The 14,785-nt window shown below is 40.7% G+C and overlaps 1 protein-coding gene across 1 annotated transcript in view; it reads right to left on the reverse strand.

The window, feature by feature from the left end:
* Positions 1–4,129: 4,129 nt before the first annotated feature.
* chrna6 (cholinergic receptor, nicotinic, alpha 6) overlaps positions 4,130–14,785 on the reverse strand; it is a 29,561-nt gene continuing 18,905 nt past the window's right edge. Inside the window, exons 2-7 of the mRNA XM_061725472.1 lie at positions 12,266–12,405; positions 12,107–12,151; positions 11,913–12,022; positions 11,371–11,578; positions 8,187–9,155; positions 4,130–5,208 (exon numbers count right to left, since the gene is read on the reverse strand). Of these exons, the coding sequence (XP_061581456.1) occupies positions 5,083–5,208; positions 8,187–9,155; positions 11,371–11,578; positions 11,913–12,022; positions 12,107–12,151; positions 12,266–12,405 (1,598 nt within the window). The 3' untranslated portion in view covers positions 4,130–5,082. The remainder of the gene's footprint in view (positions 5,209–8,186; positions 9,156–11,370; positions 11,579–11,912; positions 12,023–12,106; positions 12,152–12,265; positions 12,406–14,785) is intronic.

The raw sequence follows: 14,785 nt of genomic DNA on the forward strand, positions 1-14,785 counted from the left end.
CCAAACATAGTTTGAATTGCCGGTAGTTCATTTACTAAGCTCCCCAGTCTGAGGCAGCCAGACAATGATGAAACGTTATAAGGATGGAGACTGAGACTGCTTGGTTTTTATGCATGTCTGAAGTATGACTTCTGCTACATTGCCATAGTCAGGGTCCGTCCATAATATGATCTGCATGTAGCGATACCCGTTCTGTTGAATGCACATGAGAACTCATATATATGAACATGCTCACATCACTGTCTCAAACACTCTCACGTCCTTAGGTGACATGTGTAACTCTTGCTCTCATTTTGAACACACAGTCATGCACAAATGTGTACATGCCCATTGAGTACGCACAACTAGGGATTAGTTTGAGTGGCTGTGCCGTTTGGAGCCGCAAGGTATGCTCCTCAAAGCCACACTCACACTTCAATGTGACTTGAGGGAGAAAGGACTGTATGCTGTGCCTTCATTACCCTGAACTTACCCATGAACACATTCAGACTTACACTAACCACTAAGCTAGAGGAGGGACAGGGAAACATTTTACCTCTGTACACCAGCAGTGTCCACCAATTTCAGAGATGGTGTATTCTGAGTAACCATTAGAAACAGCTTAAGGACACATTGACCCTATTTCTTTTCCTCGATGACCCGAGTGCACATTCAGGTTGCAGAAATACTCATTGAAAATACGTTTTCTCACACAATATTGGAATAACAGTTGCTGAATAAATCTTGCATGAACTTTCATACATGTTTGTGGAAATAACTAAAATATCTTCAAAAACTCATCAATATTGCATATTTAGACCTATTTGTTCCAGTATGATTTTTTTTTCTCTCTCTGCTACAGATTCTGATACCAGGGCTTTGAGTGTCAGCAAAAACTGAGTACTAACTCTGATATCAGCGTTGTTTTTTTTTTAAGTTGTTTAAATAAAACTATTTCCAACCTAATACTGAGTATTGGGAACCTTCCTAGGATTCTGTTTATAAAGATTATCAGGTGTCGGATGCCGAATAGACATAAATACTTGTAGAATCCAATATCCTTATATTTGGCAGAATTGGTATTTCCAATTGTGGTATTGGAAACAGAACAACTGTAATATTGAACATTTTCTACGGAAATCAATTCTTTATATTATTGGATTAAACTCAGATTTATTATGTGAGGGAGGGACTCAGTAACTGTGAGTGTCCAGATGTTCTGACATCCAAAGATCTTAATTTCGAAAAAGAAAAATACACAAATATTCTTTAAAACATAGGCCAATTAGTCACATGATTTGTCAAACTGCAAATAAAGTATATGATTTGCACTGAGCACTGTTGGTTCAGAAGTTGGCTAAACAAGCATCTAACATTCTACATTAAATGTAGAGGAAGAACTTAATATTGGAATGGATAATTGTGAAAAAAATAGCTTTTCTGTGCTTGAGCAGATATATTTGGATATCAGAAGTGACTACCACCTTGAAAACTTGAATAAAACACAACCTTCTTAATTTGTTTGAGGCCACACATAGACTGAAGACGTTTTAAACTCTTCCAAGCATTAAAGGTGCTCAAAATAGGCGACCCTGAGCGTGAAATGAGCTTTGTGTGGAAAGTAGCTTGTTGTCAGCTGCAGAGAGCACCAGCCAACATGATGGGCCATCGGCTTCAGACAAAGACTGTATAAAAGAGAGGAAAAACAGTGTGACATTGCCCACAGGTTTTTTTCTGTAGAGTGCTGTTCAAGTGTCTTGACGCAACCTTTAGGTCAACAGGGCCACGGGGCTCTGTCATTGCATTGGGGTGCTAACTATTGCCTTACATTCATTCTGGCAAAGCCTGGCTATACATTTTCATTTCAGGATTTTAAGTTTATACAGTCGGATATTGCTTGACGGTTGACTATAATCCGCGATAATATATATGACTGACAGTGTCCCCTTCTGTCATACATGAAGCCAATGCACAATTAACATATGGTGGAATATCATGAATTACCACAATATGCTGACTTCAAAAATGATAAACTCTTGACTCTTAACTCTTGACAAAATAATTCTTAGTTAGCCTTCTGTGTTTGCAAACATAAGTGCTCTCTACAGTCAAGGACAAGCTCTCATTCTCAGTTCAACTCTATTCTTGACTCTCTCACCTTCACTATATTATCAGAGCTTTAATTTATTTTCTAACAGTAGAGAAATCCTTATGTTCAAAAAACACTATTCACATTGATCGTATACATGTGGAACACACTGACCATAACCTTCATGACAAAAAAAGATCAAATCTAATAGCTGAACAGCTGGCTTGTAGCTCTCTTGTCGTCTCTGTTTAAGAAACAGTTAGTGTACGATTGGTTCCAGTATGGTTGGCTTATTTTACTGCATACGTTTATTCCTTAAAATAGTTAGCTGTTATGTGGGCCACTTGAACTTACAAAAGGAAAAAAGATGGTTTTTAGTATCTAAACAGTTTTTTATTCAGCACAAGCTTAATAAAGATGCATAAAGGGGGTTCAGTGGAGCTCAATGAAAAAACCCATCACCTCTGTGTCATTCTCGAAAATGTAATTTATAAATACTTACTGTATTTGATCATAAAAACCAAATTCAACCAGTCCTGTTTTGAAAAATAATATTCTTTAATTTTCCATATCAGCTTCAGTTGTTAGGGGGGGAAGCTGCTTTGACCAGCAGTGCTAACCCCACCACTACTGAGCTGCCTCCTACATAACCCCCATTTCAAGCAGAAAGAGTTAATCTCTTTTTACAGTTCTGACTTTTTGCTTGTATTGTGGCTGAGAGCAGAGCGCGGCTTTAATGTCTCAAATATTTTCGGCAGTGTTCTGAGCAGCACTTATTTTTATACATTGAAAAAAAGGTCAATTGCCTGTGCTACTTAAAATTTGTAAAGGACACATTTTTTGCTTTGCCTAGAAGCTACCAGTGTCCAATTCCACTGACCTATCTTGCTGTCCTACTCTGTTTTTTTATTTTATTTTTTCCCTTTTCTGTCTCGTCACTCTTTGTATAGTTCACCTACATTGTCTTTATATTTGTCTTTACCTTCAGCCTTTTTCTTTTATCACTTATAGAGCCTAATTGTTCTTTTACCCACCATTGTAGTTACACAGTTTTACAGAATATCACATTCTCAGGCATGGGTTCAATATTTAGGGTCGTACCTGCAAGGGGGGGCATATGAATTGAGTGTTTGGTGGGACACGTCACAACCAAAGGCATTAAACTCAGTGTCACAAGTCTTGACCATGGAACATCACCTTGCGTCACGTAAGCGTGTGCATGAGGTTTAGAGGTACTAGATAGATACAGTATAGGTAGGATCACCTCAATGCATAGCATGGGTTGTGAAACCAATCTCTTTGAGAGATGCAGGACCTTGTTCCACTTCGGAGTTGCCCCTGGTTATAGTATATTACTTATTGCCCCCACCAAGTGACCAGACTTGTGGCCACAGGCCCATTGGTGCCGGAGGTGTTGGCAATCCTCAAAACCAGTGGTGAACACCTCGGGTGAGAAAGGCAAATCAAGGTCAAATTGGGGTCGTATCAAGCTTGATTAGCTTATAGCTCTAGAAGCAGCCACTAGGCACCAAAAGGCCAAGCAGGCTGCTGCCTTGGTGGTTATTGAGGCAAGTTCAATGAGGCTATGATAAGTGACTTTCAGTTGGCCCTGAGAAAATTCTGACAAACCATCAGACTCAGGTGTGGAAAGCAGTGCTTTACCAACACGGTGGTTGGTGGGGGTGGGGTGCATATCTTTCTTGACATGTTTCTACAACATTGCTTGTACAATTGGGGACAGTACCTAAAAATTGGCAGACTGGGGTGGTGGTTCCCCTTTTTAAGAAAGGAAACCACAGGGGCATGTCTGCCACATTTCAGGATTTTTAAATCCCTCAGTGAAGGAGACGAGTGAGGAGGCTTTGGGAGTGAAGAAACACGTGTGCTTCCTGAGTAGAAGTCTTCATCGAAGAAGGTGACTAATGAATCCTCCACATGTTCCACATTCTGACGTCACTTTATGGTGACACAAAGCAGCCAAGGGTTTCTCATTAAAGCAATTTATGTTCACACAGCAGCTGAAAAGACGATTAGTCCAAAGCAGACAAACAGAGGTGGCAAAAAACCTAAATGAACAGAGAAAAAGAAACATCTTAAAAAGAAACCAGAAGTCCAACAAACAAAACCACAAAGCCGCGACCTTTAGAAAAGACAACAGGCAGTTTTGTTTAAAGTCTTTTTAAAAGTTTAATCTAAACCGTGTCATTCAAAGTGCTTCAATACTTTAATTTTCCACTGATATTCTGAATGCATATGAGGTGCATAATTGTTTTTGAAAACATATTTGCCTTAAGGTCTACAATTATAACCAGTGTCCTAATCAGAAGCCATGCACTACAAACCTACAGTCTACATAGTATTTACAAAGAAACATCATTATTTGCAGGTATATGACAACAGTAAAATGTAAAATATAAGATTTCCTGTCCTCAGAAATTAATTAACTTAATTAATTAACTGTAATTAACTGTCAGAGATCTTTTAAATGAAAAGGACATATTGTGCTATGGTCATCAACAATATAATATCGTTATTGCCTGGCTTACAATGACAAAGTATACTACTCCAAAGTTATTCAGGTTCTTCTGTTTCAGTGATTAAGGTTCTTTTTAGAGGTTCTTTTTCTTCTTTTTTTTTTTAGTAAAACACACATTGTAAATGCAAACTGGAATGAGAGTAACAGTGAAACAATTTCACCAATGGCAAGTTAATTCCTGGTACAGGAGAGGAAAAGAAAGAGAAGATGAAGCAGACATGATTATAAAGTGCAAAGAATTTGTGATGGACAAATAGAGAATGGAGAAGGAGATCAGATAACATTTGCTGGCGGTTTAAAATATATGAAGAATGAGGAGAACTCTGTAGTTCATTTAAGGAAGCAGACGGCTGAGGGCTAGCAATGATGGCTGATGGTGGAGTCACAGAAAATGACAAAAGACAGAGTAAGGAGTGACAAAAGGCAGAAAAGGAGGACAACGATACTGCACTGAGAGATAAGGACAAAGATGAGTGTTTCATTTGAAGAAGCTGATAAGTGGCTGTAGGAAGAGTCCTATCGTTCCCAACACACACACTGTCACAAAAACCCACAGGAAAATCCTGTCGATGACCATGGCAACGTACTTCCAGTCATCTTCCACCTATGAGAAAAAGGAAAGGAAATTCAATGTGTGCATACATGGGAAGAATACAGTCATTTTCAACAGCGCTCTGCTCTCACTCCTCCTTTAAATACTCCCTGCAACATTTGTTTAACAGTGCATGGCTGTCTCACCACTGGAGCCAGGGTGTTTTGTAAGAGTTTCTGTATTTCTGTGGATGGTAGGCTAACATAAAATCAGACTGTCTATCAGCATATATCTCACTTTTAAGCATCGTAGTTTCTACAATGTGGCACGATTTTTATCCAATGGACTGAGAATCTGCAGTCTGAACTTTACTCCAAGGAAATAAACGGTTCCTGGAAAAGGATGGTCGCCTCTGCGCTCATTTAAATTGAGTGAGAAGTGCAGGGAGTCCATCCCCTCACAACGCAAGCCAGTCAGACCTCTGTTCATTTTTGAGCTCTGCTCCCTGTGATGTCATTCAAACGTAGACAACAGCAGTGTGTCAAAATTGAGGCAGGTGCAGTTTTTGTAACAAGGAACCACAGTGGCTGTGCACCATCTGCAAGGCCTCAGGAAATGGCCGACTGGCTGGCTGAACGGTGTTATTTTTTGGAGAAACATTTATTTATTTATTTTTTAATCTGACTAAAAAGGTTAATTACACCGAGAGAGTAAATGCTGTGCAGCAGATGATAATCAGAGAAACAGATCTAGTTAATATTCCAGCAGACATCATAAACTGCATATAGTATCATAGCTCTAGTATGGATTGGTTTAATTACCGTATTCAAGTAGTTAACACACAGACATCTGGTAAATGGGATATAAAAAAAACATCTGGGTGTGAAACCATGGCAGTTCTGATATCTGATAAAGTGTTATTTTGTGTCTTGTGTTTTCCTCCATATTTGACTGATTATTAATGTTTTCGGTCTATTTCTGGAGCTTGAAAGAGCTAGGACTGCTAAGCTGATTTTTGTTGAGCTGAAAACTAAAATGATGCTGATTTGCATAAGTAATGGTATATAATGGAGGATGAACCATGAACAGATTGATGAAACATGTACACGAATAAAATGTTAATAGGCTAAAACAATTAGCGACAGTGTATAAACTGACATGAGGGTTTCCGTTAAATTGGAATCAACTCAAACAGCTGTTACTTAACCTTACTGACTTTTGAAAAAATATACAGCCTTAAAAAAAAATCCCTGCCAAATGTTGCTGCCATTTTCAGTAGATTCTTTCCACCAAGTACAAATGTCAGCGAGGCTAGTCCCACAGTATTCTCACATTTTAAGAGTTCTACCCCCAAACAGCAGACTTTTTGAGATTAGATGTAATTGAGACAGTGATCCCTGAGATAGAAAAGTATGTTCTTCCTAAAAACAAGACCAAGGTTTTAATGTAACGTTCCACAAGGCGGCAGAAGAATCCGATGTGGCCTAAATCCCGAAAATTCTGATTATTTTTAAACATACTTCTAAAAGTTTACCTGCTACTGGTTTAAATACAACTGATGGCACACAAGATATTACCGGTATGGCTTGAAATGATGCAAAACTATTAGAGGTGTTGCTTATGAGAGCCTGTTTGAACCAAAACGTTTTGCAAGGTACTGTATATATAGTAAGTCAGGTGTGGAAAATAAGATCGTGGCTGCAGAGGCCATAACACAGTTTTTGTGTTTGGAGAAGGCAGTATAGTCGGCTTTTCTGCATGCATCAAAGAGGGATTCACGTGTTGCTAAGAAAAGATGGAGCTGACACAACAAACGTATCAGGAGCATCCAGACTGCGGGGAAAGGAGTACACAAAGCCCTACTTCTAGACCAAACAAGAGGCTTTACACTCCTTTTATAGCCAAGTGTAGATGGTTTCTATACTATTTACTAAATGCAGATGCAAAATATTTGCAGTTAGCACTTTTGTTTTTGAATATGGTGGGGACAAGATCTGCACCCACAATTCAAACACCAAAGAGTCTTCACTGAGTTTCCACAAAGCCTGAATGTCTATAAGTGTGTTTAGATATTCGGACGTTGTTTCAGGACTGACTTATGATTGCAATAAACCTTGAGTGTGCCGATGCATTAATATATTTGTTATGAAAATAATTCTGCAGTGCAGCAGAACAACTAAGAATGTAATTTTTCACATTTTCTTATGTTCTTTCTCGTACAAAACTCGTATAATCTTCAACGTAGAGCAGCCGCTGACATGCTGGTCGGAGATTTGTGGGTGTTGTTTGTGTGTGCTGGCACTGACAAGAATAGATTCAAGCCTCAGGCCTCAAGCACAGATGACTAGACTACAGCGTCCCGGTAAACTCATTTCTTCATAAGTTCATCTGTAAACCATATTTTTCTTAAGTGATGTCACTGAAAGCTCAGCCCTCTCTTGGACAATATGTTTTTCTCATCGACAATAACGCCTCACATGCTAAAATTCTTACTAGAAGGCTTAAACCATCTGCTTTTTTTGTAAATTATTAGGAATGCTATGTCCAAAACCATTTAAAGAATTACTTAGATCCTTGCATCAGGATCAAAGGCGACTGGACGTCTTTTCCCTGGTTCTTGAAGACGTTTCACTTTCCATCCAGACTCCAGAAGACTTGAATTGATGACGCCTTCTTGATGGAAGGTGAAACGTTTTCAAGAACAAAGAAAAGGAAGTCCATTTGGTTTGATTCAAGCCTTTGAGGAACAACAGCCAAAATGTTTGGGAGAACAAATATGATCCAACACTGAAAGCAGTATGAGCCTGCTGAACGTGCACAATGTTCAGAGGCTATCAAAGGCTAAAGAGCTCAAAACAAAGCTCCTACAGCACACAGCCTGCAGCCTGTTGATTTAACTGATGTTGTTTATAGTTGTAAGAAAGAAAAGCAGGTCAGATCAGCAGATCAGACCTTTAAGAAAATCCGAAATCAAAATCAGCAAAGAAAATTGCAGTCAGTACAAATCTAAAAGCAACATGCATACATTTCAAATATGCATGTTTATGTACCTGCTTGGCTTTGTTGCGGGTCCTCATGTTCTCTGCAATGTACTTGACACTCTCAATGGCCTGCTTGATTTCTGGTGACACAACAGAAAAGGCGACGACAGCATTGACCGGTGAAGGGGCGTTAAGGGGCCTTGGTATCTTTGGTAGGTCCGACTCCGGCGGCCCTGGAACTTGCGGCCCCTGAGGAGGAGTTGGCGCCATTGGGGGAGGAACAGGAGTCGGTACCTCCTTGCCTCTATAGGGGCACCTCCTGTTCAAGTCACGGTTGAGCTCACCATATTCCACACAGTTCATGGAGCCCGCAGCTGAGGAGGTTCCTCCTCCCCCTGAGCCACTTTCCAGAGCAGGACACGGCACGCCCCCAGTTATTCCACCGATGCTGACACTTCCTGAGCTACTTCCTCCTCCTATGCTGTTCTTTCTCTTCTTGTTACCTCCTCCTGTGATTCTGGCAGGTGAGGAGCAGCCCTGGTCAATAGGCCGCCTCATCAGCATCACTCTGGGCAGCACTCCGAGGAACACCGCTCTCACCCAGTCCGGCATCGTGTGGGTCATGGGAGTGCGGTAGTGAACATTCAGCACAAAGACGGTGATGACAATGCTGAGGGTGACAAAAATCATGGTGAAGAGGAGGTACTCGCCAATCAGAGGGATGACGAGCGACGTGGAGGGGATGGTCTCGGTAATGACCAGCAGGAACACAGTAAGGGAGAGCAGGACCGAGATGCACAGGGTGACCTTCTCCCCACAGTCCGACGGGAGGTAGAAGACTAACACGGTGAGGAAGGAGATGAGGAGGCATGGGATGATGAGGTTGATGGTGTAGAAGAGAGGCAGGCGGCGGATGTAGAAGGAGTAGGTGATGTCAGGGTAGATCTCTTCACAGCAGTTATACTTGATGTCATGTTTGTATCCTGGTGCATCTATGATCTCCCACTCCCCACTTTCCCAGAAGTCTTTCAGGTTCACCTGGTAAAGAACAAAGAGAAAAAAAAGCATTTTTCTGCATGAAAAAAGATGGATTTTAAGAGGAAAGAAATGTACTGTTTAAGATGCCTGTTTTTAATAATGCAAACTGTTATAAAAGCTACTCCGGAGAGCAGAAAGACCTTTTCCACCTAAAAGGCCTCACACCTGCCTGTAGGTGAGTGTTCAGGAACAGCTGTGCTTCTGCCACAAACACACAACCTGAAGCCTGTGGAGACAGATCCTTTCATGATTGTGGTCTTGCAAACCACCTGAGAGTCCAGCTGCCTTGCAAGATAACAACAGATCTGTTCCCAGATCATTTTCAGTGTAAGTGATAGATTACACAATTTGCCGTTCTGGTTTTGAGCTAAAAAAAAATTTAAAAAATCAAGAATGTAGTACTGCAGGAAAAACTTCCAGGAGCGATAATTTGCATAAAAAAATGTCCTGTTGATTTAATATACTGTGAAGAGTTTGCAATGGTGTTTGTATTTTTTGACTTGATTGACTTCCCCCTACTATTTCTGGGCAAGACTTCCTGTCCAGCTCATCTGGCTTCCATCTAAAATGAAACATGTTTGCATTTTTTATGAGGTGGCTCGTCGATCCATTTCAGAGATGGCTCTAAAATGTGCCACTGTGCTTCTTGGGTAATCCAGGGGTTAAAGCACTTTATACTGGGAGAGTAGTACTAAAAACAAGACTGAGAAGAGCAAACACGGCCTGTTTCCTCACTGTGGAATCAGACTTCTACTCTAATACCCCTTTTACACCAAGCTGGTTCCAGGGCTGGTGCTAGTGCTGGTGCTAGAGCCGGTTCGCGGTTGGTTCTAAGTAAGAACCGGTTGCTTTTACACAAGCTGGTGCTAGCCTGCAGCTGGCCAGAGAGCCACGTCATCACGTCACCACTCCCCCTCGTTTTCATCCCCACCCTGATCAGGAAGCTGAGAGCCAAAAGCTGTTTTAATTTCAGCTGTAACGCTGTTAATATGGCACTTTATTAAGTTTTAATATTTTTTCAGGTAAAGTAACCCTTTAAGATCCCCAACCTGGGCTCAGTTTATCCAAATAACGCCTGTTAAGAAATTTGCTCTGAAAATTTCGGAATTTCTGGCTGACTGCCGGCTCCGGAGCTGATTTATGGTTCCGCGTTAAATCGACGCAGAGCCTACGGCGTAGGGTACGGCGCCCGTCGCCGCGTAACCTACGCCGTAGGCTCTGCATCGATTTAACGCGGAACCATGAAACAGCTCCGCTATCTTCACTTCAGCTTTATCTGAAAGTGAAAGTGAAAACAGCTTTGTGGTTTCTGAAAACTATTATATCAGAAACATCCAAAACAAATCTGACGAGTCCCAGGATTATTTCTCTCTATTTCTCACAAAAAAATGCTTCCTCCCTTTGTCACAATCTGAGACGAGTCTGCAAACCGGTCGGCGAGTCAAATCGACGCAGAGCCTACGGCGTACGGCGCCCGTCGCCGTAGGCTCTGCGTTGGTGTAACGCGGAACCAGAACCGCGGGCTGGGAGGCGTCCCGGTGGGCCAGGAATTTTTATTAAATAAATGGATCGAGCGTTGAAGACGGCGGTTAAGTTAGCAGACTCTTTTATTATGACATCCATTTATTTGATAAAAATTCCCGGCCCGCGGGGACGGGCTGGGAGCGGGCTCGGACGAGGCTGCGCTCCAGAGCCCGCAGACGTTACTGTTGGTGGATTGTACCGTAGACCACTGCTGCTTCTGTTTTACATCCATTATTAAATAAATGGATGTAATAATAAAAGAGTCTGCTAGCTTAACCGCCGTCTTCAACGCTCCGTTGTTTAAAAACGGCGCTCTTCCGTTTTTATTCTGTTTTGGTTGTTCAGTAACACCGTCCCCAGCCCCCGACGTAAAGCGGTTCTTACGCCTGGCCCAGCAACCAAAGAGGGCTGGTGTAGCACCAGTTTTGAGAGCCAGGAGCCGGTGCTTAGGCTGTGTAAAACCAAAGAACTGGCTCTAGCCCAGAACCAGCCCTGGAACCAGCTTGGTGTAAAAGGGGTATAAGAGAGACTCGTAGTGTGGCATAACAAGGTATCGCAATAACAAAACATGTAAGTGGTTAAAAATATATTTATTGCTATACTATTAACATTTTTCTCATAACTCAACTGCTTCCTGTGAAAAGTGATATATGAAATATTTAATTATGGTCGAACTGATTGTCAGTCTAACCTTTGAGCCAATGAGCACCAAGTCGATCTTGGCTTTGTCGTAGGTCCAGGAGCCAAATTTCATGGAGCAGTTCTGGTAGTCAAAGGGGAAGTAGGTGATGTCCATGGGGCAGGAGGATTTGAATATAGCCGGAGGAACCCAAGTGATCGTGCCATCAAACTTCAGCAGAGCCTTGGTCTTGTCTTCCACCAGGAAATCCCCCACAGCACTGTCAGGGAGCATTTTTAAGACCAATCACATTTAATGCACAAAGGTCAGGGGTACATTGATATCGGTGGCAAGTATAAAGAAATTCAAAGACAATGTTGATCCAGAGTGTAAAACCTATGAGTTTCACAATAAGAGCTGTAAAACTGTGTGATGACATGGAAACATAAATCTCCTGTGAGATTATAACTGACTTACAGGCAAAAGAGAGAGCAGGAAGCTGCATTCATTACACACAAAACAGAGACTTGAATGCAGTTATGTCTCTGAGAATAACATTAGACACTCTGAGCACAGGAACACATGCCCCTAAACACACATGCATTCAAACTTACTTGTTGTACAAGACAATATCTGGCCTCCAAATCTTATTGGAGGGGACCCGAATGAACTCGATCCCATCATATTCAATTGGGGTCCATTTTAGCTTGTAGTCGTTCCATATCTGAGGGAAAAGTTGAAACTTTTAACAAGATTGTGAAAACCATGCAACACAACTCATAAACCAAGGCACAAAATCAACACTCACATGTCTCAGCCACAAGTTAGTTTCCATAATTTGATTCACCTCATCCTGGAAGAGCAATGGAGGAAAATAAATCTGATTTAAAAGATTAGACACATCCTATTTTGAAACATCTGTGTGTTACAGTACAGCTACTTTGTTATAGTGAAGCTGTGTTCTCACCACTTTGACAAGCTGAGATATGGACACCTCAAACTCCACAGTAACTGGATCAGACACATTCTCCACTGGTCGAATGAACTGGTTATACCTCCGGAACAACCTTCGGAACAACCTGTCCTCTCCCTTAGATGAGAAACAGTCTGAAAAACAGGACAAATAAGATGATGATGAAACATGCAAGAGAGTAAAGTGATGGATAAAGTGAGACACTTGTTGACTGATAAAATGTGCTTTTGTAGGAGTGTCCATGATAAATGAACTTAAAGTTATTACAGGGACTGTTTTGCTCTCATGGAGGCTGAGTTCACCAGCGAATGAGAAAGTAAAAAACACTGAAAAAGATTTCATGATAAAATACTTTATTGTTCCAATACTATTTGTGTGTGCGTAAAAAAGATGTGTCCATGTTATAACGATTCGTATTCGTAATGATAAACATGTGTATGTAAATAAAAAAGTTGTACCCAAAATTCTGCTGTCACACACATGAGTGATAAATTATTAGGGTTAGGATTGTTTTTATGTGAGTATGAATCTAAAAGCTGTGAGTGCAAAGTCTTGTGAATAAAACTCTAATTTCTACGACTACGAGTCTTCACTGTGAACACGAATTCAAGTTTATGGGTACAAGTCGAAAAACTGTTGTAATGACGTCACAGACAGGTCAAAGCATAGACATAAGAAAAATAGAGAAACATATTTTCTCATCAACATGTTATTTTCTGTCTAAAAAATGGCAAAAATAAGAACTTTATTGATCCCACATAGAAGTAATTAATGTTATATCTGCTATAGAGAACAAGGTAGTTCCGAAAAACAATATATATCCCCCCTCACAAAAATAAGAAAAATATAGAAAAATAGATCAACAAAACAAATTTAAAATTTTTCAAATAACAAAATAACATAATTGAACCATTTTTCAGACAATAAAATAATATTTGAACCATTTTTCAGACAATAAAATAATTGAAAAAATCAGAAAAATAGTTAAAATATGTTATTAGTTTACAGCGCAGTCTTGCCACATCCAATATGGCGGCGACTTTGAAGCCATATTGGATGTGGCAGTTGGCTCACTCGCAGACGCACTCGATGGGGCGTCTACGTCAGCCCCCGGGTCTGGCAGTCAGAAGGCGCGCCGATTTTTTCCAGTGGCCAACCGCGGTACTGCAACCAAAAATCCCATGCGGCCCAGAAAGCTTTTTTCCCATAGACCGCAATAGTAAAAGAGAAGCCTCTAAAACTGTTCACAGGACACCTCCAGCTGTAATCACCGGCAATTACTAATCTTTGTATTCTATATTTTTAAATCATGGACTTTATATCCGTCAAAAATGTTTTATAACGGCCAGAAAAGTAAAAGAAAAGTCTCTTTCTGGGCGTGACGTCACGGCTGACGTCACAGCCGTGTCCGAGCATTCCACGGATGTTTTATTTTAATATATATTATATAATTATATTATATTAATACATTAATAATATATGTAATGCTATACATGTAATAATATACATTAATTAATATATTATATTAATACATATTATATTAATATTCGCGTCATTGCCCCGGGGCATGATGGGAGGCCCCAGAGCATCATGGGAGGTGACTCAACTGCGCATGCTCTATGGGCCGCTGTATGCGGAAGTAAACCCGGAAGTGAGAGATTTTTTCGGCGGATGCGCTGGCTGAGCAGAATGCATTGAAATGAATGGGCGGCCATTTTTGACGTCCGATCCAGTTCTATTAATACATCCATGGTCTACGTATATATGTCTATGCTGTGACCTGCCTGTGACGTCATTACAACAGTTTTTCAACTCGTACCCATAAACTTGAATTCGTGTTCACAGTGAAGACTCGTAGTCGTAGAAATTAGAGTTGTATTCACAAGACTTTGCACTCACAGCTTTTAGATTCATACTCACATAAAAACAATCCTAACCCTAATAATTTATCACTCATGTGTGTGACAGCAGAATTTTGGGTACAACTTTTTTATTTACATACAAATGTTTATCATTACGAATACGAATCGTTATAACATGGACACATCTTTTTTACGCACACACAAATAATATTGGAACAATAATACGCCCATAAAATACATTAAGGTAATTTTTAAAGCTTGTGAACCCTGTGGATTTTAGTTTTTGTTTGTTTTCTTTTTCTTTGATATTGTAAACCCTAAAAGTGTCCCAAGAGGCTGTTTTGGAAACAGGGCTCAGGGTAAGGGGTGTGGCTGTGGGTCAGTGGGTAGTCGTTTGTCTTCTAACTAAAAGGTTGGAAGAGTAATCAATATCCCGTCATGTGCTAAAGTGCCCTCGGGCAGGGTACTGCGTTCATGACGAACTCTCTGACCAGGAGAAAGGCCCAGGGGCCGACCCAGGACTCCCTGCACAGATTACATTATTTGGCTGACTTGGGAACACCTCAGTTGGAGGGGCTGGGAAGAGGAAGGGAGCACTTGAAGCAAAAAAAGAGCCCAGTTTAACAAAACAGATGTAGATATTCTACTTGAT

The sequence above is a fragment of the Cololabis saira genome, chromosome 7, assembly GCF_033807715.1.
Source record: "Cololabis saira isolate AMF1-May2022 chromosome 7, fColSai1.1, whole genome shotgun sequence".
Classification (NCBI taxonomy): Eukaryota; Metazoa; Chordata; class Actinopteri; order Beloniformes; family Belonidae; genus Cololabis; species Cololabis saira.